The sequence below is a fragment of the Clinocottus analis genome, unplaced genomic scaffold (assembly GCF_023055335.1).
Source record: "Clinocottus analis isolate CAN_PGR_092001 unplaced genomic scaffold, fCliAna1.0.p SCAF_24, whole genome shotgun sequence".
Lineage (NCBI taxonomy): Eukaryota > Metazoa > Chordata > Actinopteri > Perciformes > Cottidae > Clinocottus > Clinocottus analis.
In genome coordinates, this window is record NW_027175976.1 from 1,526,884 (window position 1) to 1,553,963 (window position 27,080).

Sequence of the window (27,080 nt, forward strand, 5' to 3'; positions counted from 1 at the left end):
TATGGAAGAATAGGCAGACCCTGTTCTTCACTCTCATTGGCTAAAGTAGCTTGTCAGTCAGGACCTGAAGCTCTTATTAGCTCAAGTGAGGATTCGTTGGAAACGTGTTCAATCTCCATTTTGAGTATTGTTTGTCTGTGCTCCGAAGCAGACACGTGACGCGATGCAACTTCAGTCCGTGGATACGTCTGGTGAAATCACGTGGGGTTTTTGTATTGGACCTTTTTAGGACGTAAGAAGACCGTTTTTGTTTGACTGTTATGGATGTTTGGATCATAAATTAGGCTTCATCATCGGTGAGTTGCCTGCTGGTTGTTGTCTGGACACAACGTGAGCTGTGGTTGTTGCGTCTTGAAATGTTTAGGTGGGTTGGAATCCCAAGAACCGAAGCTTTCGTATTTTCGAACTATAAATAGCGATATATCAAACAAATTGCCCATGCACGGTATGTGCATGTCCTGCATGCAGTACAGCAGAACACTAACGGCACATTCTTATCTGGTGCAAAACAGTCTACCGTGCATAAACATAGTAAGAGAGACAATAAACACATTTAAAAGGATGGGATGTGCCTTTTTTTTTTTTTTTTTTTACATTACCATGCATCAAAAAGATCAGTTTCCTCTCACAAAAAGACCCCGATCTTCATAGTTGAGAGCAAAATGTAGTTATAATAGTTCAAATCCACATTATTAACTCACTGATTGCTGCAAACTGCTTGAGGGAATCAAACAGAAAAAAACTTTCATCCTTGAGACTAAAGATCTTTCTTAAATAGTTACAAACACTTTCCAACAAACGTAAACATACAAAAAAAATCTCATTCTCATTATACTGATTTCCTAAAAAAAACAAGTAAAGAAACATACCATTGTACTTTGTATTTGGGAAATAAGTTCAATTGTCTTGCCCTATTTCTACATCTTTATAAAAAACTACCAATAAACAGGAACGCCACTGTAGTTTTGTATCAAATAAAGGAATATTGCATTTGTTGGGGACTATTTTCATTGTGTGTGTGTGTGTGGCTGCTGATGCTGGCTCTAATGGTGACGACAAAAGGCCAGGTGCTGCACAGCCGGGTCAACAGCCAATTGCACAAAGAGATCAAAGTCAGTATTTGAATGTGTTCATTTGACAAAAGATGACGTCAAGTCACACCCAATTGTACTAATTTGCGATATCTCTATTCTCGTCTGACTAGGTGAGCCATTAGCGCCCTGCCTACGACCATGACAGCAGCCAGTGGACCTGTTAGCAGCAGCAGAGGCTCTGGATGAAGACAGAGCCAGAGTCTCTGGCCAGGCTCCATTCCTGTGCGCAACCTCATGAAGATGGTGTCATTGTGGCGATCTCCACCCCAGCCGGAATTAGAACTTCCTTCCCCAAAGTACTTTCAACTTCATCCATTTTTTAATTTTTTTTTTAAATTGAAGGTTGTGCCCGGCCTCAAGTTGCCTCCGCTGGTGTTGGTCGGCCTCGTGTGGTTGTTGGCATCAATAGGCAGTACTACCTGCTGTTCGCCAGGCTGTGCTGCAAAGTGTGCAAAAGGTGGTGGCTGACAACCCAGTGTGGCTTGACAAACTGCCAAAGAGGGACACTAACTTGTTGCCAGCAGTACTGAATACAAGAAGGCCATATGCAAATCGGTCATGGATGAGCTCAGGCCTACGGGTAACTCCCCAAACGACGTGGCAAAGCAGTTAATGGAGGTGATGCACCTGAAATTTGAATTTTTTTGCTTTTGGTTAAAGATATCACCTAGCATTCATTTAGCTGTTAATCATGTTATTATACACAATTCATCTGACTGCTTGAACATTCATGGCTGTACTTCTTTTTTCTTTCAGGGATTGCTGTGCAGCATTGACAGTGTCAGATTCAATTGCAGGAGAGCGCCTGAAGTGGGATTTTTGGCGAACTGATGCCTTGTTGAGGTCACGTTTGGTAACCTGCTGAACACGTGCGCATCACAATCTCATTTTAGTGCCAACATGAGTGAGTGTGACGCTCAACCTTTTCCACTGCATGAGGATGTTCCTTCGTGAGTGTGTGACAGAGCATCATGCATGTACAGCTCATTTGCGCAGTTGCTGTCTGCAGCCTTTTCTGTGGTGGATCAGAAAGACCTGCAGAGGCTTAAAGACGCCTATGCCTTCTGTGGAATTCAGCCTGCCAACCCAACAAAGCCACACATCTGGAAGCACTGCAGGACCAGGATCCCACTGCCCGAGGAGCTCGTCAAGAGACTGGAAGGGGTTTTCCGCCAGTGACCCCCAAGGCACTCCCCTCTTCAAGCCCTCAATGCTGAAGGTATGGAGAACCCTGCGAGTGCACATCCTGCCAGGTTGCCTGAGTGATCCTGTGGTGGACGGTGGGATTTTGTACAGGGATGGAGGATCACTGCAGCTCAATCGCGTGAAGGGACCAGCAGGAGGAATAACACTTCCATCAGGCTCAGTGGGTCACTGGAACACACGTTTCCCCAGAGCTGTTTCAAGCTCAGGGGATGACTGTTGTGGTGCGGTGGAATTACCAGCACCTGGTGGACCCGAAGCAGCCTGGATTTCACCTCTCAGCTGTCTTTGATTCAGCGTTGATCGCCCAGCTCAACAGTCTCTGAACGGGTGTCAGGACGCGTCAAATACCCAGCGCTCCATCTCTCGAGGAGAGACGCAGGAGAGAAGTTTGGCCCGCAGTAGGTTGAGCCTGGTTGGCGCCCGGTTCCACTGGACTGGCACAAGGACAGGACCAAGACAGACTCTGCCTCGGCCCTGAATCCACCGCCTCAAAGCAGCGTGCCGGCTGCTCAGTCCTCCTTAATGGCACCACTCAAGTTGTTTGTTTCCTCCGTGCCCTCCTGCAGATTCTGCTGTCAAACCCGACGTGAATCCCAGGACGACTCCCGAGCCTCTGACAGATCCAGGTAACCAACTAGCAGACAAACGAAGTAGTGGACGAGACTTCAGCATTAGTTAGTAGAAACTGAATTTCAATCATATTTATTTTAATAAGGAGAAGTGTTGCAGTATTCTTTTAAGAATACTGTAGGTCAGAATAATTTATTGTACTCTGTCTTTTGTGTCCAGAAACCGCATGTCGGCCGTCTCTGTCCCTACTGTCCTCACCAACTGCCACTAGCACTGGACCTGTGAAGACAGGGGGGAAGAGTGTTTGTGTTGGACCACAAGCGGTGGACGGCCCCCACGAAGGCAGCTGTTGACACCCTGCTCAACAAACACCGTGGGCAGAAGGACATGCTCAAGCTTGTGGACCAGGACTATGTCGCTCTCGTCCACAATTCCGGTATTGACCCAAACAACATGCTCCACCCAACAACAAAACATCATATATGGCAATATGTAAAACGTGTGCAAAATGCTGAACACAAGCTCATCTTTGAACACCAGCCCTGAGAAACTGCAAGAGAGGCATGATCTCGGGCTCTCTGACGAAGAGCAGCGAGACGACTCGTGTGCCAGTTGAAATCATGCCTACTGCAGTTAATCCACCGACACCTGCTCAGACCCTTACTCAAGACTCTATTGACAAAATTATCCAAAGCAGCACCTGCAACAGCCAATGCAAAAAAAGAAGCGGACAAAAATGTGCCTTTCCTGTGGCCAGCCAAAGTCCCTTAATGAGAATGATGGTTCCTCCATCCATTTCTTTTAACAGCACGGCCCTGGCAGATACTTTTACTGCTCCACTGAAGTTTTTAAGGAGTTGGACTGAAGCACTGACAAACCCCAAAATGCCCTTGAACAACTTTGCTGAAACAAAGTTCTTTTACTATGAACTGGAAGCCATAAAGAAAGGGGTGGAGGAGAGAGGGCAGAAAAAAGAAAAGGGACTGAATCCCAGCACAGGTCAAAGGTGTCACTTCTGTAGGATGGAACTGAAGCAGAGCCTCAACAGTCCTCAAAGCCACACTGTTTTCTTGATGACTGCATCTTCATGTGAAGAAACACTGTGCTGCAGGGACTAAGAGGCTCATGCTTTCATACACACTTCCATCATAATAGTGGGGATTTGAGTCCTACAAGCCCAAATACAACAAGATACATTGTAATTCTTATGTTTGCATCAGGATGGATGGGGATGAAGAGATGCAGAGTCTCTCTCCTTGCAGGCATCATGTGCAGAGCTGTGAGTAAACATGTGTTGTCTTTTATTTGTTTCTAAGTGAAGATTCAAAATCATTTACAGTTATAATTTACACAACAGTCTCACACACAGTATCAGCTCATCTGTCCACAGAGACGACTGTCACAGTGCCTGGTGTGTATTATTCTACCTGCATTTGCATCCTAAAACATCTATATGTAGTGTCCGTCAGTCTAATATACAGACTGTGTGTATATATCAAACGGTTGATCATTCGTTAAAATCTTTATTGACCAAGTCACACACAATCATACTCATTGTCTTTGTCTTCATTCTGGTCTGACTAGGTGATCCATCAGCTGTCCTCACAGCTTTCTGCTGCCACCATGACATCAGCATGGACCAGGTCACCACAGCAGAGGATCTGGATGAAGACAGAGCAACAAAAGCATATATACATTATATTTGTTTTACATACTAGTGCGTTTGTGTGTCACTCTGAGCTCTGTTAAATATTTACTGTTATTTAATAAATATATTTCATGGTCTAATGTCTTAATATGTGAACCATTAACAGTAATGAAACATTTAATCCAAAATACACTACTTGTATTTTTTTTTGTCTCCCAGCTTATTTTCTTATTGCACAGATCTTGCCTTTCTCTGCTTTAGCCTTGAGCCTGCAACACTGCTTTTCAGGATGTATATGATTGGTCAGCGGTCCAGCATGACCATTGACATGTGATTGGTCAGTGGGGCACGAAGAGCTACTAGAAACTTCAAGCTTTGACCTAGAACTAAAAAGCTACCTTGTTGGTGGATTAACTGATGACTTGCTTATGTACAAAAAAAAGACAGGACAAAAGTGAAGGAAATGCAATTCCAAACACTTGAGTGCATTTGTACATATGTGAGCGGGGGGAAAAGTTATTGCATTGGCCGGGAATCGAACCCGGGCCTCCCGCGTGGCAGGCGAGAATTCTACCACTGAACCACCAATGCATTGGGATTGGGCAGTAAGGGGGTGGGGCTTAACTAGAGCACGTATGTCAACACTAGTGCAGTTTGCTCAATCCGCTCAAATCTGCTCCATGTGTCTGCCAATTCCTGGCTCTACGAAAAGTCTCTACAGCTGACTGACTGTTCAGCTCATCCAGAAACAGACAGAGGGCATCATTTCTCCAAATGTATTTCCTCTCTCCTTGCATGATTTGAATGCATCTCTACAACAATGAAAGGACACAACTGAATGAATAACTAATTCAGTACGGATAACCACTAGTTGTACTGTGGATAAGTTTTGCAAGCTTGGAAGGAGGATCGACGGGGACAGGGCTTACGTAGGAGACATACAGCTGCAAGTTCAGGACAATACATTGCGTCTCAGGACGTGTCTCCCACCACAGCAGCACATGGCAAGAAACCTGGGTTTCTTGGTCCTGATGGACCGCAGCCTGGGAAGTTTGAGGAGGGGTCTGCTACAATATTTCTTGCTTGCTTTAGGGTCCTAGGGAGACAGCAGAGTGCAGCAAATCACCCTCTTGCAGAGCGAATGATGTGCTGCAGCGTGTTCTTGTCCTTGGCAGTTTATATATATAAAATATATATATAGAGCAATCGAAAAGTGTTTGCATTGGCCGGGAATCGAACCCGGGCCTCCCGCGTGGCAGGCGAGAATTCTACCACTGAACCACCAATGCATTGGTATTGGGGGAGAAAGGGGCGTGGCCTAGACAAAGTTGATGATGTGATCATCCCTCCATCTACATGCACCTATCCAGGGGCAGGTTGCGGTGGGTTTCGACAATGGTCCGTCATTTTGTCACTACCTTCGTGACGTTGCCAGCCCCAGAACAGATCTTTACTTCTGCGCTGCTGCTGCCAGCTGCCAGCCCCGGACCCAGCCTTCGCCACTGCCGGCCCCAGACCCTATCTCCATCTCTGCATTGCTGCCAGCCCCAGACCCGGCCTCTGCCATCCCCAGTCGCCACCAGCCCCAGATGCCGCCGCCGCGTCGCTGTCAGCCCGTGTCATGTTGGCGCCCAGGCCGACCCCTGTTCCCTGTGTCCAGCCGGCTTCCCGGCAGCGTGTTCTATATATAAAATATATATAGAGCAATCGAAAAGTGTTTGCATTGGCCGGGAATCGAACCCGGGCCTCCCGCGTGGCAGGCGAGAATTCTACCACTGAACCACCAATGCATTGGTATTGGGGAAGAAAAGGGGCGTGGCCTAAACAAAATTGATGATGTGCTCATCCAACCATTTACATGCACCTATCCAGGGGCAGGTTGCAGTGGGTTTAGACAGTGGTCCGTCATTTTGTCGCTACCTCTGTGACGTTGCCAGCCTCAGAATAGATCTTTGCTTTTGCGCTGCTGCAAGCCCCTGATCCGGCCTTCGCCGCTGCCGGCCCCAGACCCAATCTCCATCTGTGCATTGCTGCCAGCCCCAGACCCGGCCGCCACCAGCCCCAGCCGCCGCGCCGCTGCCGGCCCGTGTCATGTTGGCGCCCTGGCCAACCCCTGTTCCTTGTGTCCTGTCGGCTTCCCAGCAGCATGTTCTTGTCCTTGGCAGTTTATTTATATAGAGCAATAGAAAAGTGTTTGCATTGGCCGGGAATCGAACCCGGGCCTCCCGCGTGGCAGGCGAGAATTCTACCACTGAACCACCAATGCATTGGTATTGGAGGATAAAGGGGGCGTGGCCTAACGAAAGTTGATCCATTTTCATACACCTATCCAGGGTTGTGTGGCGGTGGATTTAGACAATGGTCTACCTCCTCTGCACCACTGCCAGGCCGAGACCCCACCAGGCCCGCAGCCTGTCTCAGAGTCTCCTTCAGAGTCCCGGTCCCATTCCCCACCGGAGCACAGCTCTGATTGATTTGGACAACAAGCATTGTTGTTGACCCGACGGGGTTGGGCTCTCCTCTTGCTGTGCTGGCCCTCACCAAGTGTATTTCCTCCGCTGCGGTGTGCCGCGACAGAATCTAGGTCGGCTTGAAAGGGCTTGGGGCGAAGGTGGCACGCCAGCTTCGGCCGCGCCCGTGCCTGGACCTAGGCACTTCCCAGGGTTGGGGATTATATGCTTGCTGTGCCTTCTCTCCCTGCTGGGGAGGGACAGTGACAGTCTGCTGTCCACACATGTGTGAACGCGCCGTGTATTGACTGGGTCGGTCTGTGACAGTAACTCCTGGGACTTCCCCCCCCCAGCGTTTATACTCTGAACCGAATATATTATCCTCTCCTTTTCTGAATCACATTGGTGCTCTGGACAGACATAAATAAAAACACTTGAGTGTATCTGTACATATGGGAGCGGGGGAAAAGTGTTTGCATTGGCCGGGAATCGAACCCGGGCCTCCCGCGTGGCAGGCGAGAATTCTACCACTGAACCACCAATGCATTGGTATGAGGCAGTCAGGGGGCGTGGCTTAGGAAGGAGACACTGATACACTTCCCCTTTTACATTGCAGTGTGCAAGCGCCACACACATCTCAGCAGCAGCACAGTGTGTATGGACGCCTCACACGTGCGAGCAGCAGAGTGGCACATTTCCCCCCCCCCCCCATTTTTTTTTTTTTTTTTTTTTGTAAATCTCACAGCACAAGTGGCATCATCCAAGCTCCGGTAGAAGCTAATGCTGGATCTTCAGAGAATCATCACACTGCATTTCCATCAGTTCTAATTGCAGACTCTTCCACAGATGGATTTATTTCTTAATGGCATAAAAATCTTGGAAGCACCGACTGAAATCTGTCATGCCATTTTTGCAGAAAGCTGCTCTGGTTTCCGACAGCATGGAAAGTTGCGTCTCAAAGAGAGGGCGCTTCACACAGAATGCTTTCATGTGTGCGTGAAGTTGTGGTATTACCTGCTCTTTGCTTGCCAGCTCTTTCTCAGTGTGTTAAAATGATGAGTAAAGATCGACTAGAAATGTGAAGTCTGACAACCATAGAGGGTCACTTAGTGCATGAAGTTCAATCCTTCTCTTTCAAAAACTGTCAATTTCTGAATTTAGAGAATAAATCTGCCTCCACATGGAGCCACGACTGTTTTTAGAACTTGCTGCTGGCCAATAAAAAAAAAGGGCCGCAGTGGGCCGTAGTTTGGACACCACTACTGTAAGGGAACAACTACAATTCAAATGTTTCCACCACAAAGTATAAATACCATGGTTGGTCAAAGTGTAAATAAAATCAGGAAGTTAAATAGCAAGAATGTGAGAAAGAAAACAAGCAAGACAAACACACACACACACAAAAAAGAAAAATGACATTACCATGACAATGCGTTGTGCAGAAGGCTGCAAGGTGAGTGGGCTCTTGCTGCCCACTCACCTTGTCCCAGCAGGCACATCCGAAGCCCCTGGGCCAGAGGATCCTTCACCATACACCTCAGCTTGTATTTTCCAGTCTTGGTGGATCTTATTGTGCTGCGTGAGACACAAAGCCATGTTAATTTGACTTCATTCACAATTACTAAACATTTGGCAATATGTTGAAAGCAATTTTATACCAGTTTATTTTGTTTCTCCCTGCCGTCACAAATGACATTACATTAACCATAAGAACCAACCCAAGTTTAATTAATGTACCTTTTACAGGTTTACTAAGCTGTAATATCAGCTGGTAATCTACCTGTGAAGTGACCAGCGCTTCTAGCACGTAGACTCTAGTGTCACACAAGGACCTCAGGACCACCTGACATGTGAATTGCCCCACGGAGTCCGCTTGGAACCGTACTGGGATGTCCGCACAACCACAATCTGTTGGATGGAGGGAATAGAAGACTCAGGTACAGGAGGAGGTGGCCGATCAAAGACAAGTGTTGACAGTAACATAAACAAAGTTATTGTGTGTGTGTACCTGCAGGATTCTCCCATGGTATGTTGCCGTCTTCATTTATAAGCATTGTAACATTGTTGGGTAGAGCAAAGTATTGTGGCAAAGAAACCTCCACGCTGTATTCTACTCCTTTACTGTGGCGAACATCTCTTAACAGTTGGGCCTAACAAGAAGCAAGAGAAGAGGGACAGCTCGTAAACAACGGAGAAAATGTTTCACAATCCTGCCGGAGTGAGAATGCGTGTACCTGATGTTTGACGAGCTTGCATGCAGCCGCGGCTGCCCTAACGGTGCTGCTGTGCAAAGTGTGCGTCAGCATGCGCCTCCTGTGTTCATCGGCATTCATGCTGTGCTGACCCCTGAAGGCCAGAGCTTCCTCCCAGGCCATATTGATCAGCGGCACACGCACCATCTCCTCACACACCTGCCCCACCTTGCATTGTAGGCTCAGTACTGTCACACACACAGCAGAGTCTATTGGTGAAAAGAAACATCAGTGAAGTAATCTGCATTCAAGTATTTAATCATTACATTATAATTGGTGTCCAGTGTTATTATTTCATTTCTTTTTTTGCCCAGTGGAGAATCTTTTTTTTTTTTTTTAAATTCTTACCAGGTTTTTTACTAGAGTTGCAGACGGTGGAAATTATGTTGGAACTGGGCCTGGCAGTGAAAGGAGAAGGAAGAGGCAACTCTGCTGTGGCCTTCAGAATATAGACCATATCTCCTACCTGTAGTAACACAGAAACAAAATGGAAAATGTAGGCATTTAAATAAATATTTTTAAAAAATGTAACAACTATTTGGACATTAGAAGAAAGAATAAAAATATTTTAAAAATGATCATTTTACTTGGATATTGTCATCTATCAAGTAATTAATTTTTTTTAAAAAGTGTATTGATTTAATATTTACTTTTAGACATATTTATTAGGCATGAGATGTTTTATTAATGATTTATCTGCTGCTTAAAATGATTGTAAGGAATTTTACTCGGTCATAATTCCATCTATTATATCAATTTCATATTCCCTTGAAAATATCTCCTTCAAAACTGAATTGGTTCAAGTTTCTCGCCTAACACTACATTTTACAGAACACATTTGAACACATCATGATGTTGTAATTTGCCTTCACTCAATATTCCCTTTTACTGTTTGGAGCTTGAACGCACCACAACGTAACTCAATGCCACCACTAGCTCCATTATCCGTTAGCTGGAGAAACCAGCTAGCAGCTAATTGACGTTAGCTGGAGAGGCCCCGTGCCGTATGTTAGCAGCTAATTTACGTTAGCTGGAGAGACCTCGTGCTGTATCTGTTAGCACCTAATTGACGGTAGCTGGAGAAACCCCGTGCCGTATTTGTTAGCAGTTAATTTACGTTAGTTGGAGAGACCTCGCGCTGTATCTGTTATAGCTGTAGAAATCCTGTGTTGTGTCTCTTAGCAGCTAATTGACGATAGTTAACGTTAGCTGTTGGCCGCTAATTGACGTTAGCGTTAACTAACGTAACCGTGCCAATTTCGACAATTGTTGTTCACAACGTAATTAACATAAGAGGCGACTCAAAAGCATTAATGTTTTTTTTTTTAAACGAATATCATATAAAGATAACATTTATTACCTGCATGCAACTGCATGAGGCGTTAAAGTTGCCCGCATACTTTAGCGTCACTTAGCCCGGGCAGGAAGAAACCGAAACTACGGAATCACATGGCAAGCCGTGCTAGCCACTAGATACCAACTAAGCTAGCTATCAATTAACTCGCTTTTAGTTGCATTTTTCAGCAAACCAACAACCCGGCAACTCTATTCTGCTAATAATACACGAAACAGGAGTCCAACAGCATACTCACAGACGGTGTTCGAATATTAATATGCTCCGAAGCAACAGCTCGGAAGATTAATTGCCGCAGTCGAAGCAGTCGCCACACCCTGCCTCGCCCTTGTGAACGAGTGAAACTCCCTTCTACTACTTCTGTTGAATGACCAGCAGAGGGCGCTGCAGCGCGCACAATGCCACTGAATACTTTACTAGTACGATTGTGTTACCACTAAGGATTTTTGGTCGCACTGAAATACAAACAATTAGCATGACTTCTTGCAACTATAGGAGTGATTTTTCTGAAACAAAAATATTTTTAAAAAAAACAGATGATCCGTTCAGTCTATTTTAAATAGTCCTGTAAGAGTAAAAACAAAGGTTTTGCCAGGATAATCCCACAAATTGTCTTTTTCATCTGTGAAACACTTGAGAAAAACATTTTTTTAAAGTCTTTGGATTAAAAAACATAAATGCTTTATATAATATTTAAAACATGGGGTTGTGGTGTACTTGTGGCACTAACACAACACATTCAAGTTGAATAACTGTAAATATATATATATATATATATATATATATATATATATATATATATATATATATATATATATACATACACACATATATATAAATATATATATATATATATTTATATATACCAGGTTATATATATATATATACATATATATATATATATATATATATATACATATATATATATATATACATATATATATATATATACATATATATATATATATATATATATATATATATATATATATATATATATATATATATATATATATATATATATAGGGAATACAGACCTGTGGACAAACTAGCAGCACAGAGCAGTACTTGGTGCCGGGGCAGAAGGGCAGGTATTGGATGCTCAGAGTGTCTTCTTGGCCTGACTTCAGACAAACACTCCTCACTGCACTCAGGAAATCGTTGTCTTCACCATCTGGGCACACATGTACACACTTATTAAAGACCTCAACCTTGCAGATGTGAATACAGGTAGTACGCTCACACACAAGCACCAACTGCAATCAGGGTGGCACGGAGCACGTCACTCATTTGTGTTACTTACTGACATCTGAGCAACTCCCTTCGAGCTCCTCCCTGCAGCTCTTATCTGAAGTAATTTTCATACTGAAAGAGGAAGGAGGGGGATAAAAAAAACAACTCAACCGGATATATTATATAAGCGTATATTAGCGCTGTGAACATTGCATGTGTTACTTGGCTTCGGAGGAGGTCTGTTGAACGAGGCCGTCGCTTTTCTTTTGGGGTTCCAGTGGGTTGAACGAAGACTCCACCAGCACGACCCTACATACACATGCAGCAGAGAAGGTTGAGTTAAGCAATACACACACAGAAGAGCAACAGGTAAAATTTGAGTAAACAAGAGTAAATGTCATTTACCTCCAGCATACTACATATTATGGTCAGTTAATATATCGAAAAGCTGGGAAAATGTCACAAAAAACAATCTGAATTTCTACCAGCTTCTTTTGGGGAGGATATTTGGGTGCAAACTGCATACATGCATGGACACATGAACATGGACACAGACTTCTACCTGAACGTGGCTTCTGTGTTGAAGGGGTTAATTATGGGCACTTGGATCACTTTCCGCTGGTAGCATGGAGACTTGCACTTGACGACGTTCTGAGGAGAGACAGCGATAAGGATACTTTTATCTACTTAGTAGAAGCTTCTATAACAGCCAGCCTTCTGTAACACCGTGGATCAAAAACTACCAATTTGTGTGATGTGTGTTCGACGCTGCATGCTAGTGATTCAATCAGACAGACGGGACAATTAGCAATCTATCAGCAAATTAGCCTGTGAGGCTTGAAAGTCAACAATGTCGGTCCGACCCCTTTGATCCATTACACCCACCATGGGTGTGATGTGACTGACGCAGGTCTTCAGCGTGAAGACGAGAGTGCCGCACCGGCCGAATGGAGAGCTGGGGGTGAGCAGGAGGGCCACCTCCACAGGCTGCATGATGGTGCAGTGGAACTGGACAGTCAGTTCGGCGCTCGCCCTGTGAAAGCTGCCATTGCCGGTAACAGATGATCTCATAATTTGCTGTTCCACTGGAACCAGAATTCCCTTGTACAACCCTCCCATGTTCAGGTTATGTCAGTAATGAATCAGCAGAATTGTATTACTTCTTACGACTTAAAATGGAAATGGTGTCTTTACAGACTGTTTGTAAAATACTGTACACACAAAACCTTGTTTCTTGCAGGTTTTGTACAAATTTCTAATGCTAAATGTGTATCGTGGGTTGCATTTTCAAGGTAAAAAAACCTACTTTGGAGGAAGAGTGACAGTTGATCCACCGGGGAGGGAGAAGAGATGGGTATCCTCTCCTAAAAGTAAAACCTGGTATTTGATTGGCTTAGAGGACGGGCTCTTCAGACGCACCTGCAGCACAAAGACACACAGAAACACATGGAAATAGTCAAGCGTTTGTACATATTCTACATGTCTGCTGCATCATTTCAGTGACGTTTCAAGATGTGTCAAGATGAGACACAGAAAACAATGAAAGAATGCAGAGCTAATTTATTTGATTTACAAGGCGTATTGTAACATATTTCAGTGTCTTCAAAGATCAAAGTCATTGCTGTGTGTGCGTGTTACCTGTTTGCTGAACGTGCTGTGCAGACTTCCTGAGAGTGTGACAGTGCGCAGTGGCAGGTACTGTGGCAGCCGCTCATACAGGTGAACGCACAGAATTACCATCTGCACTGGATTGGGGTCCGACAAGTCTGTGGGCTGAACACAAAAAAGCGTGACAGAAAAAGTTTGAGAACCACTAAGTTACGGGGGAAACTGAGGTCAGACTAATATTTTCTAAAAATAAGCCCGATTGACTGAAGTAAACCTGATTTAACTGGTGATCCTGCTGGTATTTACCTGTACATCTATGTTGAGACCAAGTGCAGTTAAGACCTGGGCCACTATAATGTTGTTGTGGAGGATCTGTTCCAGGCTGCCGGTTGTGGAGTACATCCTCTGGAAGTGGCTGCGGATCTAAATCGGAACACAGTACGTTCGCAGGAATTAGAAACATTCACGTGAACTCCAGGTTTCATTTGAATCATCTGTCTGTTACACATTACTCAGTAGCAATACATGCTCTGAAAATCAGATATGTAAACCACAATTTGGTCGGGAATTAATTGCATCCTTATCACATCAATCGTGGCACCACTTAAAGACTTTAAACTTATCCCTCATTGACTAACACACTGAGGAGGGTCTGCACACAATAAACAGACACATGCACATACACTGACCAGGTAAGGACAGTGGGCAGCAAGCACAGCAGCGAGCACCAGTCCATCTGTCAAGTCCAGGTCAAAATTCACTATCCAGCGTGCTGATGGGGCACTGCCTGTGAAACATGACCGTGCAGAAATGACCCGTTAATCAGTGACACATGACAAGGCGTTAAAAAGGTACAAAGAAGAATCTTGCTTCAAGCCTTACGGCAGGATGTTGCAGTTGTTTCAATCCGTGACACAATACTGAGTTCACTTGCGAGCCTTCAGCCAGTTAGCACAACTATTTGTGGAACCGATATCTAACAACAAAAAAGGTTGTTGTGTGTCCTACCTGTTCCCCACACAGTCTTCCTCATGCTCTGGTAATGCACGTTGAGCCATAAGAGCAACCGGAGTTCGCAGGATGAATAGACGTTACTGGCCCGTGGCTGTGAGCCGGCAGGCAGGACTCCATCCACGTCGGCGCTTCTCAGAGTTGCGTTGTTCAAACTGCTCTCTGACAAGCGGCGTAACACCAGCACCTGAGCAAACACAGATCCATCTTTAATACGCACATCAGGATGGGACTGACATTCTTCAGCACCACTCAACCTTCGATTTAACATTTATTAAATCGAATAATTTAATAAATAATTTTTAATTGGGGTGAATGAAATCAATAAATCCCATTCCAGTTGTTTTGCCAAGACAATGAGTCAATCAATAATATTCATTATTAGTTCTGACAACCTCTGCATGGAAGAGAGAGCCAGACATGGATAGAGAGAATAGCTTAAGAAAAGAAAAGCACAAAAACGTGTCGTAAAGAAAGAGCTACAGCAACACTTCAGCAAGATCACAGAATCATTTAAAACATAAAGGGATTTACAAGAATACATATAATCTGACAAGATAGACCGTGGATGAAGTCAGACTGAGACTGCCACAAAGTTTTTCACCTTATAGGTTTGCAGCAGGACGTCAGTCCAGGATCGCTTGCTCAGAGACTCATAGTCAACACTGCTGTAGTCCAGACCATGTTCTTCCTCTTTTGACTGAAACACACATATGTATGTATATGGAACAATACGCTCTAAATATGTTGTGTGAGTGAAAGACAAAGATCATGAGTAATGAGAGTTTTTTTTAAATTATTATTATTAAAACAATTGTTTTCCTTTTGCTGAAAATAAGATATTGAGGCCTTGCAATTTCCTTTCCATGGTGTAGGTCTAGGACCAAATGGATGCGTGTGAATGTGTAATCTTACCTGCAGGAGTAAGCACCAGTGGTTAAACTCCTGCATGTCAAGCAAGTACCCTGGTCGGATGTGACAAAGGCAGGCTCCATGTACCCTGAACACAGAATTGTTGCCAAAATGTCCCTTAAACCCCTTTTTTCAGACATGGGAGATGGGACATTGACAAATGCATATCTGAAAGGGGCCTGAATGTGAGCAGCATGGTATTCATAAGGCCTACCTGAGAAAAGTCAGCATGGCTTCATGCTGCTGCAGCAGCTGATCGGTGCGCTGGCCTATATCAGTGGAAAACGTCTGACACCGAGGAATACCAGGAATCTGTTTGCCAGTCAGGTGGTGAAGCATGTCCACTACTGACCTGGACACAACAATACAATAATTATGTCTCTTGCCATCTAGAGGTCGACCGAAGGCGGATCGTTAAAGAGGGGGTCCTCCCTGTCCGCCTAGTTTCATCATAGTTGTTGACTAGATGTGAACGTCCAGCTCTTTGTAATCTTGTTATGTTAGCTACACCAGCCCTCTTTACTATTCGGCATGAGGATGATTCATTGGAGACGGCTTCATATACACACCTGGAGTCTTTATTTTGAATTACTCGATAAGTTCGTGCACTGGAAGGATTTCTTTGAATTTGTGACACAACTCTGGAGGGAGAGAAGAGGCATATTTATGATGGAAGAAGTCCCTAAAAGTATAAGTCAGCTTACAACAGACAAATGTGGCTGCTCAACTCAACTGCCAGGTATACCTTCTGAGTGTGTGCGGCACAGAGATGGGGTGTGGTCCACTTGGCCACCCAAAGAGGCTAAACCACCTCTCCACGGCCGTCAATACATTCTGGTAATACAGTCCTTCTTCTGAGTTGGCTGCGGGAAATTCAGGGGCTCCGTTCAGAGAGAAGTCTGTATTCCTGCTGGCCTGACCGCTTTCGCTGTCACTGTCTGGAAAGGAGTCTGACGAGGGCAGACACAAAAAAAAAACACTGCTGCTCGGACGTGCGCAAAAAAATAAATGCACTCAAACAACAACAAATAAAAAAGAGTTTTTAAGTACATTTAGTTTTCTGACCTGATGTTGAGTTCTTGGTTGTTGAACCGTCGCGATCAAACAATGAGGAGGAGGATGAAGTCGGACCAGAGGCAGGACTTGGTGTGTGATGGTGCTGTAGGATCGCCTCAACAGCAGTGGCCCCTAAACAGCAGTGACATGTGAAACAAATGCAAGGAGGAAAAAAAAAGCTACTGATAAAGAAAGGTGCAACTCTGATAATCTTTTGGCGTATACAAGATTGCAGATGCTTGTTATTGCAGCTGAGCCCCATGACGCGACGGGAAGTGGATCTGATAAAACTGCTGCTTTTCAGGAGAATTAACGTGTAATAGGACGCTGCCACTCTGTAGGACTTTGCACAGAAAACAGGTGCACTGTGTCATGGATGTGTGTTTGTGCCAGTACCAGTCTTGAGAACTATCTGCTGCTCGGAGCGGTGCATGGCCATGTAGGGCCAGACTGTCAACACGCAGTTGTCGGCGATAGCGCACAACTTAACCTTAAACCTTGTGGCAGAGACAAAAAGAAAAAAAAGTCAAGTTAGAAGATTGAATCAACATAAAATGTTTGCGTTAAAAGGATATTGTAACGTTGATATTCTCTGATTGTGTTATTGTTAACAGAATTAGGAAAATAATTTAAACTTTTTGAAGATGGTTTGTGAGCAGGATGATGGAAGAGAGTGGGGAGGGAAAACTAAGAGACACGAAAAATAAATGTTTGGGACCCAGTTTGACAATAACCACTGACTTGTTGTGCAGGTGGTCGGTGATGGTGATGGTTGTGCAGAGGGACAGAGGGATGGCGGAGCAGAAGGACACGCTGCAGGTTAGAGACGTGCTATTGGCCTCAGGGTTCTGCATGCCTACTGGATGTCTCTATGGTTGCAGATAAAGTGAGATGAATTCCACAGATCTTGATAGTAACATTTCAAATTCTTGTGGACGGCATTTATACCACGTGAGATAAATCTCTGAAGAAAGTAACAAGAACAACATCTATTTTGGGTCAGATGGTCCTGAGTGACTTTGCTCTGAGCATAGGTCTGTACCTGATCCACGTTTTGGGCAGGGATGTTGTTACCCTCTGGGAAGATGATGGAAACAGGCCATATCTTTGCCCCATCCTCCAGGTCCACCTCGTCCACTTCAGCTGATACCGTGGTTCCACTGCAAAGATGGACATACGCAGAGGAAGGACGATAAGCATCCTTCTTAATATTGCTTGCGAGTACAGAATAGCAGTGATCAGTGTGTGTGTGTGTGTGTGTGTGTGTGTGTGTATAAACAAACTGAGGATATCCAATAGCCAGCAGGGTAAGTGTGGCAGATGCTACGCCTTCCAAGGGTACTGGCGTGAGGAGGATTTGAGAGGGGTGGATGGTGATATAGGGATGCTGGATGGTTATGGTGATGGACAGCTCTCTGTAAGGGTCATGTCCCTCCTCTCCTCCCATCCCCTGTCCTTCCTTGTCTCCCAGGTAAAGAGGGAGGGACAGTTTGGTGACTCTGCTAGAGCCTAGGAAAATAAAAAAGCACAGTCAAGTCGGTAAGTGCAGACTAAAGGTGAATTCCTTGTGTGAGGCTTATTTTAATTTCGACTTAGTTATGTTATAATATATCTTAGTTTTGCTCCATGTGAAATTGCATTTTGAGGGCTGTTAGACTCTATAATGTCTGTGTGTGTTTTAAATAATTTCTCACCCATTGTAATGTCCTCAGTGCTGACGCTGACCGTCAGGTCGATGGACTGGCCAGGCCCCAGACGGCCTGATGATGGAGACACCACACATAGCGCCCCCTCTCTCATGTACTCGGTTACTGCGTTTCCTTCGCAGTCAAACCACCAGTATACATGTTTCCTGGCGCCCTGACGCCAGAACACACTGCCCTCAGACACAACTTTCAGCTCTATTGTCTGCGGCGGGAGAGGGGAATGAGAGACCAAAAAAAGTGGGACCAAAAGAACAGAACATAAATAGACATTGTAGGAATGGAGGCCCTTGTTGATACCTTGGTGTAAACATCAGATTGTGGTGGCTGTGGTTCCACATTGAACTCTAGGCTAGAGGGGGACATTTCCAGCGGGGCGCACAGCACTACAAAGATTAGAAAACAAACATTTCATTGAGCTACGTTACATTAAATCTGCACACACACACACACACACAGACACACACACACAATGAAGCAATATGTCATCGTCATCCTTCAAGTTTCATTTTAGCAAAAACATTCAATACTTAAAAATATCGATATCACTCACAAACGAGCAAACACACAAACTCATTTCCGACCGCACCTGTGGCTTGTACGCGCCGAGGCCATGGCGTCTCCATCGCAACAGACTGGGGAAGAGATTTGACGACATGCCTCCTGCTGTCGGCAGACAGCGGGTAGGAGGTGGAGCAGGAGGACGGAGTGGAGGGAGGAGACGGGGAAGCAGTGGGCCATCTCGCTTTGTTGACCTTCAGTGGCAGCTCAAAGTCATAGCTGGCTGCCTGCAGGAAGACATTTCCTTGCCGGGTCATCTCTACTTCTTTCATCTATTCAACATTTTAAAGCTTTAAGCTGAGAGTATATGTATACCTGTATGGGGGAGAAGACGAGGTAACAGTCCACAGTCTGGTTGCCTCTGACTTCCACGACACTTGCGCCCTGCTCCTTCTCTGCTTTTAAAACATCCACAGAAACGATCACAAGTTCATAAGCGCGCACAGACACAAGACAGACCTTACTCGTTTCTTCTCAGGAACATTACCCACCTATCACCATACAGCACGACTGTGAGCTCTGCTGCATTGCGTGTGAATACGGCAAAGCCGAGGGCTGAGCGAGGTGCAAAGAAAAGTCTGTGTATTCTGCCAGGCCAAAGGTCACCCGGGCTGCAGCCGGCGAGTGGTTCGTCAGAGCAAACGGTATCGCTCGGCGAGAGCCGGCATGAACCCCGTGGAACTGAAAACGGGCCTTGAAAGTAGATGAAAGAGAAATAGTCATCTGGAATCTGAAAACCAGGACACCATTGCTAATATTATAAGGCCTGGGGTGAATGAAATCAATAAATCCCATTCCAGTTGTCTTGCCAAGACATGTCTTTTACATACAATTAAAAAAACAACATGATATTTTTTTTAAAGAAGCTTATTCCTATTGTGGTGCTGGCAGATCTTCAAGTCATACAAGACAGGTTTAAAAATAACAATGATATGAAGATTAATGATTCAAACAGACAAACAAAACAGATATATGATATGACTCTAAAGCCCGTTTCGATCTGCTGCAGCTTTAGAGATACTGGAACACTGCAGCCGTGTGAAAACTGTATATTCTGCTTAATTATTGCTTTTGTTGCATGATCGTCACAATATCTGATGATACACAGCTATTCCTTGAAAATGTACCAAAGTGCATCGGAACATACTTTTTAAAAATGTTTTGCTCAAAACACACACTTGCACACACACATAGAAACACACCAGCTTACCACACTGATGTCTACATTTGGAGACTCCACTGATCCGCCCACTCTGAGCTCTATGGACTTCATGTTCCTCAGAGCTATCTGTAACGCGCACACGCACACACATCATCATAATAAGAAAATGACTAGTCCTCTGTCCTGTCCCTGTCTTTCTACTTCTCACCCACCTCCACTCTGGTGTCAAACTTGACGACAGAGTCGGGGCTGAAGTGGAGCTTGAGAGCGGCTTGCCCTCCAGTCGGCACCACGCCGTCAGCTGGACTCACTATCAAGCCTGGCAGAGGATACACATCTAGCACCTGCAACAGAGAGAGAGAGCAGAGAGAGAGAGAGAGAGAGAGAGCAGATAGAGTGTATAACAGACTGTCGATTTTTTTGTTTCCTTGGCTAAGTATCTATGCAAAAATAAATATTGTTTATGTGGAGGCACCTGATAGTAGGCGTGGTTCTTTCCAGTGTTGTGTAGGACTGCGGTTCTGACAGAGGGCATGTTGAGAGGCACTGATCCAAAAGTGACCTTTGTGTCTGCCAGCTGGACGCTGGTGGAGCCGACCTGAGAGGACAGAGAGGGAAATGGAAAATGCATTGTTTCGGCAGTTGTAACTGACGCATGTAGTTCACCCACTTTCTCTTATCCTGCCGTGTCTAATTCCACCCCAGTCAGGGATTTACTGCGGTTTACTGAATTGCTTTTGACAGACGCCAGAGCCAAACCCCCCGATAGCACTCATAATCAACTTGTCAAGTCAAAAAGTTGTTAAGGCAAAGTAATCTTTCCTATTTTACGGCCTGACCTTAGCAACACAGTGCAGGCGTTGTGTGTTGCCCTCGTGGACACAAAGGTCAAAGTCTCCTTCAGAGGGGGAGCTGAAGGAGGGATGCCACACTACCTCACAGTCCAATTCCCTGTATGGTTCCACAGAACCTGGCAAAGAAAGGGGCACATTTGATGTATTAGCCCTAATTCAAATAAACACTGGAATCAAGCTGCAGCCTGAGCACCTGTAGCTGGTCGAATGGAGAACAGGATGCCGCTCTCAGTGACCAATGGCCTCCATGTGAATTCTGCGGTGCGGTTACGCTGGTTCCGAAGGGTAACGGAGCTCCTGTATCCTGATTGGGCAAGCCAGGTGTGTGTGGGGCGGAGCACCAGTAGGTCGGTGGACAGCTCCAGGGCCACGGAGATGACCTGGGCCTGGACCAGAATCTGACCAGGGTGTTGCTGGTTCACAGAGAAGGATACAGGTCTGGGGGAAAGAGGTGTGTTTGTATCGCACTATAACTGCAATAATTGATTCACATGGAATAAAAGTGTGTGCTCGCTGCTTCCTCCACCAACCTGTAGAAGTGACCCAGCTTGCTGCTCTGAAATGTCAGCGGCAGGGTGTTGACGGAGTGGGGTGGCAGGACGTGGGAGAGGGGTGAGGAGCCCTGTAGCTCGGGGCAGTCCACCTCCAGCTGCACCCAGACAAACACTGACAGATGATTGACCAGCTCCAGCGTCCGAATACATACTGAATGCACACACACCTCGCCAAAATCTATCGACATTGGAGCTGATGAGGAAATAGGGACATCTTCACTTTGGTAATCATTAATAACTTGGGAATGATTTAATATGATGTCTATCAAGAATAACACATACCACACACACAACTGCTAAATATACAGATTGCAGCCCTTCTGAATTGAATATCTAACCTATGACGACTTGGAAGAGCTCCTGAGCTGTCAGGGTCCTGTTGCAGTCTGCCACCTCCTGAGTGGTGGAGGGAACTGCATTCATTACCTGCACAGAATGCAAGAGATTGAAATGGCAAAAAAGAAGGAGCTAACTTTCCCCTGAATTTTGCATTTAAATTCCACTGAGTGTTTAATAAATAGTTAACCTCTTGACCACATTTAATCTGACCTGACTGTTAACCTGCCGGTTGATGAATGTCTTGTCTTTGGGGCAGCTACGTCTCGAAGCAGAGCTGTAATCTGGCTTGGTTTCTGAGATCTTAATGCTCTCCAAGTCACTGATGCGGAGCGTAGGTGGGTCGAGCCCGCGAGAACAAACCATCCCCATATCCACGTCGTCCTCCATGTCGTCCTGCTGTCTAAAAACCAACAACAAAGATCCAACAGCACCATTCATGTCCAACTATATGAAAGAAAAGCTTGAGATTGGCCACAAGACAGCCTACCTCTCATTGGTCTTCTGCAGTCGAGTTCTTCTGAGCTGTTCGAAGAAATCTGCGTAAATCTGTCGGTGCTTCTGCCGCCGCTCCTCCTCTTCCTCAGTGAAAGCATAGCTGGTGTCCACGTAGCGATAGCGGCGTACACCGGTGAAGATGGTCCTGAACAAGATAAAGGGAGGAATCCTTAAACTGGAGTTATTTTAATGACATCAACGTTAAAATATTTGTAGCATTTAGCGCATTTAAAATCTAGTATGAAAACTTTTGGGGAAATGTTAAGGTTGCTTTCTGTGTTTGTAGAGCAAGTGTTCTTTAATCGCTACCTGTACTGTTTGTCTGAGGTCGGCCTGATGCTCGTGGCACGGTCATTAGGAAAAGCCAGGAACTCTTCCTCCTCAGTTTTCAGACTCCTCTGCTTGCGATGTTTGTGGAGTTGTGTTTGGTCGGCGCAGAGGACAGCGGCGGGCACCATCACGCGGCAGCGAGACAGATCACTGGACCGAACGTAAGGCAGGGTTCCGGTTGGGTTGGTCATTGCTGGACTGATGCCTGTGATGCAGCCAATTAGAGCAGGACAGATATTTGTGCCAAGATGCTGATGCTTATCAAAGACATATTTTTCTCATTGTTATCAAATCCCATGAGAAGATAAAAAACAACAACTAATGTATCGATGAATACATATTGTGTTTGTAACCAAAGTTTGATATATCTTCTTCCTTTGTTCCATAGAGGTAAAGGCATTTAAAAACACGCCGATGAGCCACACTGTTCTTTCATTGTGAACACACACACACACACACACACACACACACACTGTAGAATATTTGGTTTTGGTCTTTTTGTGGGATTTATCCTTCAATATTCACCAGGGTTCAGTTTAGGCACGGGGTGTGTGGTCTCACTGCGGGACACCGCAGACAGGTTGAGAGTGATGGTGTGGAAGCAGTGAAGCTCCAGTCCAGTAACATCTTCAGTGGGGTTGCGAACAACATGACCTAAGACATCTAGCCTCTGACACACTTGGAAGCTCCCTTGCTGCCGCGCAGTGAATGACAAAACTACATCCTGAGAAGAGCAACGGAGAGAAAAAAGTTACCACATATCCTCCTCTGCTTAGATTTCTGAATAAATAAATCGCCATCCTTACCTTGCATTGCCCAGGGGCAATTGTGCCAGTGGAGGGCTTAGTGGTAAAATGTGCTAATTTGCGGAAGCGAAAATTGACAGGAAGTTGAGGGCAGAGGTTCTGCAGCACGCACAGCAGGTCCACGCGTTGGCCTGTCACACAGGTGAGGAAATCAAATTTCCGAGAGGGACTAGGCACCAGTGACACAGGCAGTCCAGAGCCCGTCACTGCCAGTTCCACACTGCTGTTACCTAAAGAAGAAAGAAACACATCAGTCACATATTGTACTTATTTATAATCAATATCAGCTATCTTTAATCAACAGGTAATTCATCAATGAAGTAAGTTACTTGACCTGACTGTCAGGCTGAAACCAGTAGTCTGAGCACTTGTAATGGGTTGCATTGGACTAATATGCAATGTGATATGACAGTGTGTGTTTGTCTAAAATACCATTATGCTGAGTGAAGCCATATCTGCTTCCCACCGACTCAAACTTTAGGAAAAGACAGTAGTCCTGCCGTCTGGTTGAGTGGTGACGCTTCCTCTCATCACTTGTACTGAGAAAGAATTGTGAGACCGGTGTTCAATTCCACGATGAGGAGTATATATATTTTCTCTCCGATTTATCAACAATAAATTTACATTCACTACTTACCCACTCTCTTCTTTTCGCAATTTGACACTTTAAAGGACATTTTACTGTATAGCTATTGTATCAACATTAGTACATTGACATTTCTAAGTAGCAGTAAAATGTTAAGACCATTGGGTATGTCCCACTCTTTCGCATTAAATATACAAACAAATCTTTTGGGGTTTTCAGGCCCAATGTACCTCTTGCTCATGGGGCTGAAGCACACAGCCACAGTGGTTTTGTCATACGGTCCAAGTTTACCCTGTTTAGGGACGCACACCAAGACCTGAGAGACGTCGTGGTTGACTGGGCTGCACCTCTCCTTTCCCTCCAGCAGTGCGCCGCCTGTGATCTTCTGAAGATTTACACCCTACACAGTGATCACAGTCCAAACTTTTGTTATATTCTCAGTTCATTATAACTGCCCTCCAACCTATCTTGTTACCTTGCTTTAACCCCACAACGTCTGTAGCTACACCTACTTTCCCTGAGGGCATCACTCACCGCTTCGGTCCCAGCAGCGGTATCCTGAAGAAGGCCAACCCAGTCACATGCCTGGGGTGCATTGTTTCTCAGAACCACGTTCTCCACGCAAGACGTCCCGAAGTATACATGTCCCAACCACAGACAGGATAGTGCAGCCCCCTGTGAAATAGCAGCGATTTGTATGGGGGTTATTCAAACCACAGAGTTTTAGCATTTATGCACCGATAAATAGCCTGAACTGCACATACACTGCACTGCTACATTCAAATCTGTAACGTTAACTCAATTGGTTACCTCCCATGTTACGCTACACACAACCCAACCGTACAGAATGCGGGGTGGAATAAAATCTGCTGGCGTGTGCTGTGCACTAGAATACTGATGTATTCAGTAAATACTGATGTTTTCTAGTGCACAGCACGTGTCATCAATACAGCATCATAAAAAGTGGAACGTCTGTATTTAGGACAGCATTGATAATCACAATTTCTAAATATCATGGCACGCAGTATACCATCCAAGCTTCAGTAATATATGAATTCCACTTGGACCACTGAATTACCTGCAGGTCAAAAACCTCAAGACTCTGGTCCACCACCTTAGCCGTTATACTGAGAACTACAGCAGAGCAATTCTGGAGTTTCAACCTGAGAAAAAAAGAATAGGGTTCTGGTAGAGGAACAAAACATGTTATACTTTTGTAAAAATCCGAAAATATGTGACTGAGCAATAAGTGTCCAATCCCTTCAATACATGCTATCTGTGTTGACAGTTATCTGGGACTATTGTTGTAAAGTCTTTCTTACAGAGCCTTCTCATTAATCTGCCTGGGTCTGTCTGTGCGCAGTTCCACTTTCAGCCACTGGGTAGCGCCAGCTGCTACGACTCCACTGCAGGGTGAGATTGTAACTGAGGGGTCTCCATTGTACTGCACCTGGAACACACCTTAAATGCATATACACACTAATACATGACTACGAACACGGACTGAATTTAGTAAACAGTCTCTACTGCAAAATAAGATCTGCAGTGTCTTAATATATGACGAAATAGAGGACAAATACCTTCACTTGAGATACTTCATGGCTTAACCGAGCACACATACTTATACATATTTTATCACTGGCAAGGTATTAAGTATAAAAAAGCTCACAGCATTTAATATTATTTAAATACTAGTTGACATTGTGTTGAATATTAGTGTATTAAATGAGAAAGAGAGAGGTCGCAAGTCTCAGTTCAGTAGCTTATTGTTTCACTGTCTACAGAGAGAGAGACAAAAACATAAATAACTTGGTTGGGCGTATTTTAGTGTTGTAAACTATAATTATTATTATCTAAACTTTCTGAAGTTTCCTCATTTTAGTGTTGCACAACTTTCTCTCCAATTTCTTGATTCTTAAAATGTTACCAGTTTAATATTCATAAATTAAGTAAGTATTCTGATTAAGTCAAAGGAGGCAACTGTAGCTTTCTGATGATAGGGGTCATGTACAGGAGCAGATACTACTTGAATTTGATGAGTCATGGAGTCTTTGTTTGAGTAAATGAATATGTCATCACGTGAACAATTTAGTATTGAGTATCTCCAAGCCAAGAGAGACAGGCTCAAGTTACCTGGTGCTGATCCCTGATTGGTTACTTGGTGATGTTTGTTGATCACCTGACTGCTCGCTGCTATGCACCCAAAGTCTAGCACTGAGTCCATTAAGAAGGAACAAGCCTTGGGGAACCTAGAGGAACATGTAGAATATAATATATAAAGTCAGAGTGTTGTGGAGATGTCTGCGTGGACATTAAATGCCGTAGGCAGTTTGTCTGGAACTCAATATCTTTAATATATATGTGTATAACACATGTGTAGCCTGCTCACCCCAGCAGGTTTATGTTGATGGTCTCTGAGTCATCTATATGAATCACAAGAGAGTCTCTGACTTCCTTCTCTTCCTCTGGAGAAAACTCAAGCAAGCCGCTTACAGAGAGACCAGAAGCCACCACCTTGGTTGTGCTGGATGCTGTTAACTTGAATAACTTGCATGGCAAAATAAGTAGACGAAGAAGAAAAGGCATCAATCACATGTTTAGAAAGAACAACAAAACATTTAGATTCATATAGCCAAACATTAAGAGAAGTAGAGCATTGGATTGGTTGGTCCAACATGGTCCATGTTTAAAATAAACTAATTAAAGTCCGTTAGCTCAGTAAGCTAACTAGCTAACGTTAGCTTAATTTATCGCACAAGGCGTTACCTAGCATTTAAGCTGGCGTTAAAGCAAAAACCCTATTTAGATAACATGGCGTCATTTGTATTCTTTAATTTCGTATAGCTTGTTAGTTGATACCGTATTAAATAAATTAATAAAAACACCTAAAAAATTCCTTTACCTTCAACGCAGGTTTCCCCATCTTTATTTTCCTCGAAGTTTTCCCAACATTCGTTATCGTGACCGTCCTCCTGTAGACCTGCCCGACTGTCACGTCGTTGAACTGGACAACCGGCGGGTCAATGCGAATGCAACTTTCAGCCATGATAGGACTGTCTAACTGCTACTGACTTACAGACATGTATCTTTCTTCTTATTAACGTAACTTGAATGGCAAGTTGTTGTTCAATGTCACCTGCTTACTGACTCGCATACCGATAGTCAACTGTACTGTTGCTACAGGGAGAGCGCAGGTGGTTTCCAGGAGACGGAGGGGCGCTCGTTTTACAACCTTGGGCAGTCCATGTGGACGGTGCAGCCAGTAAACTTTTATAAAGAAGTGATGTATTGCTCTT

The 27,080-nt window shown here is 44.6% G+C and overlaps 1 protein-coding gene, 1 long non-coding RNA gene and 5 other non-coding genes across 14 annotated transcripts; 1 reads left to right on the top strand and 6 right to left on the bottom strand.

The window, feature by feature from the left end:
• The first annotated feature begins 152 nt into the window (after nt 1-152).
• LOC137793948 (uncharacterized) lies at nt 153-4,666 on the top strand. Of its 4 annotated transcripts, none has more exons than XR_011078267.1 (6): nt 153-296; nt 1,063-1,112; nt 1,205-1,712; nt 1,851-2,926; nt 3,090-4,149; nt 4,455-4,666. It is a non-coding gene; the product is annotated as an uncharacterized lncRNA (long non-coding RNA). The 4 variants fall into 4 exon arrangements; XR_011078268.1 differs by lacking the exon at nt 1,063-1,112 and having other exon boundaries at nt 3,090-3,306; nt 4,091-4,149; XR_011078265.1 differs by lacking the exon at nt 1,063-1,112.
• Nucleotides 642-26,967, bottom strand: LOC137793947 (cilia- and flagella-associated protein 47-like). 5 transcript variants are annotated; one of them, XM_068590422.1, is made up of 53 exons: nt 26,687-26,967; nt 26,174-26,331; nt 25,918-26,033; nt 25,107-25,245; nt 24,863-24,947; nt 24,319-24,459; nt 24,015-24,184; nt 23,631-23,737; nt 23,199-23,428; nt 22,918-23,116; nt 22,372-22,597; nt 22,055-22,207; nt 21,778-21,967; nt 21,567-21,654; nt 21,205-21,421; nt 20,868-21,112; nt 20,660-20,790; nt 20,296-20,418; nt 20,033-20,164; nt 19,869-19,946; nt 19,150-19,351; nt 18,974-19,056; nt 18,687-18,885; nt 18,398-18,483; nt 18,089-18,302; nt 17,678-17,903; nt 17,437-17,554; nt 17,136-17,263; nt 16,791-16,891; nt 16,404-16,526; nt 16,084-16,288; nt 15,908-15,979; nt 15,553-15,690; nt 15,342-15,426; nt 15,031-15,126; nt 14,424-14,613; nt 14,105-14,202; nt 13,722-13,838; nt 13,446-13,580; nt 13,114-13,226; nt 12,693-12,849; nt 12,370-12,458; nt 12,030-12,116; nt 11,878-11,939; nt 11,612-11,748; nt 9,569-9,686; nt 9,203-9,429; nt 8,977-9,118; nt 8,749-8,876; nt 8,391-8,543; nt 4,422-4,531; nt 3,072-3,149; nt 642-2,934 (listed from the first exon to the last, which is right to left on the bottom strand). In XM_068590422.1, the coding sequence occupies exons 1-50, from the start codon at nt 26,828-26,830 to the stop codon at nt 8,445-8,447; spliced, it is 7,047 nt and encodes a 2,348-aa protein (XP_068446523.1). In that variant the 5' UTR covers nt 26,831-26,967; the 3' UTR covers nt 642-2,934; nt 3,072-3,149; nt 4,422-4,531; nt 8,391-8,444. The 5 variants fall into 5 exon arrangements, with proteins under 5 accessions (XP_068446523.1, XP_068446524.1, XP_068446525.1 ...); XM_068590423.1 differs by having other exon boundaries at nt 4,414-4,531; XM_068590424.1 differs by lacking the exons at nt 642-2,934; nt 3,072-3,149 and having other exon boundaries at nt 4,380-4,531; nt 18,974-19,053.
• Nucleotides 5,039-5,109, bottom strand: trnag-gcc (transfer RNA glycine (anticodon GCC)). The gene has a single exon. It is a non-coding gene; the product is annotated as a tRNA-Gly (tRNA).
• On the bottom strand, nt 5,737-5,807 carry trnag-gcc (transfer RNA glycine (anticodon GCC)). The gene has a single exon. It is a non-coding gene; the product is annotated as a tRNA-Gly (tRNA).
• trnag-gcc (transfer RNA glycine (anticodon GCC)) lies at nt 6,238-6,308 on the bottom strand. Its single transcript has one exon. It is a non-coding gene; the product is annotated as a tRNA-Gly (tRNA).
• trnag-gcc (transfer RNA glycine (anticodon GCC)) lies at nt 6,714-6,784 on the bottom strand. The gene has a single exon. It is a non-coding gene; the product is annotated as a tRNA-Gly (tRNA).
• trnag-gcc (transfer RNA glycine (anticodon GCC)) lies at nt 7,443-7,513 on the bottom strand. The gene has a single exon. It is a non-coding gene; the product is annotated as a tRNA-Gly (tRNA).
• Nucleotides 26,968-27,080: the final 113 nt, after the last annotated feature.

Excerpts from the sequence above, each read along its gene's own strand:
- LOC137793947 (XM_068590422.1), bottom strand. The coding sequence starts at position 26,830 with ATGGCTGAAAGTTGCATTCGCATTGACCCGCCGGTTGTCCAGTTCAAC. Across the intron at positions 15,691-15,907 it reads ATTCAAAATAAAGACTCCAG|GTCAGTAGTGGACATGCTTC; the intron begins GTGTGTATATGA and ends TGTTGTGTCCAG. Across the intron at positions 14,203-14,423 it reads GAAGACTGTGTGGGGAACAG|GCAGTGCCCCATCAGCACGC; the intron begins GTAGGACACACA and ends CATGTTTCACAG.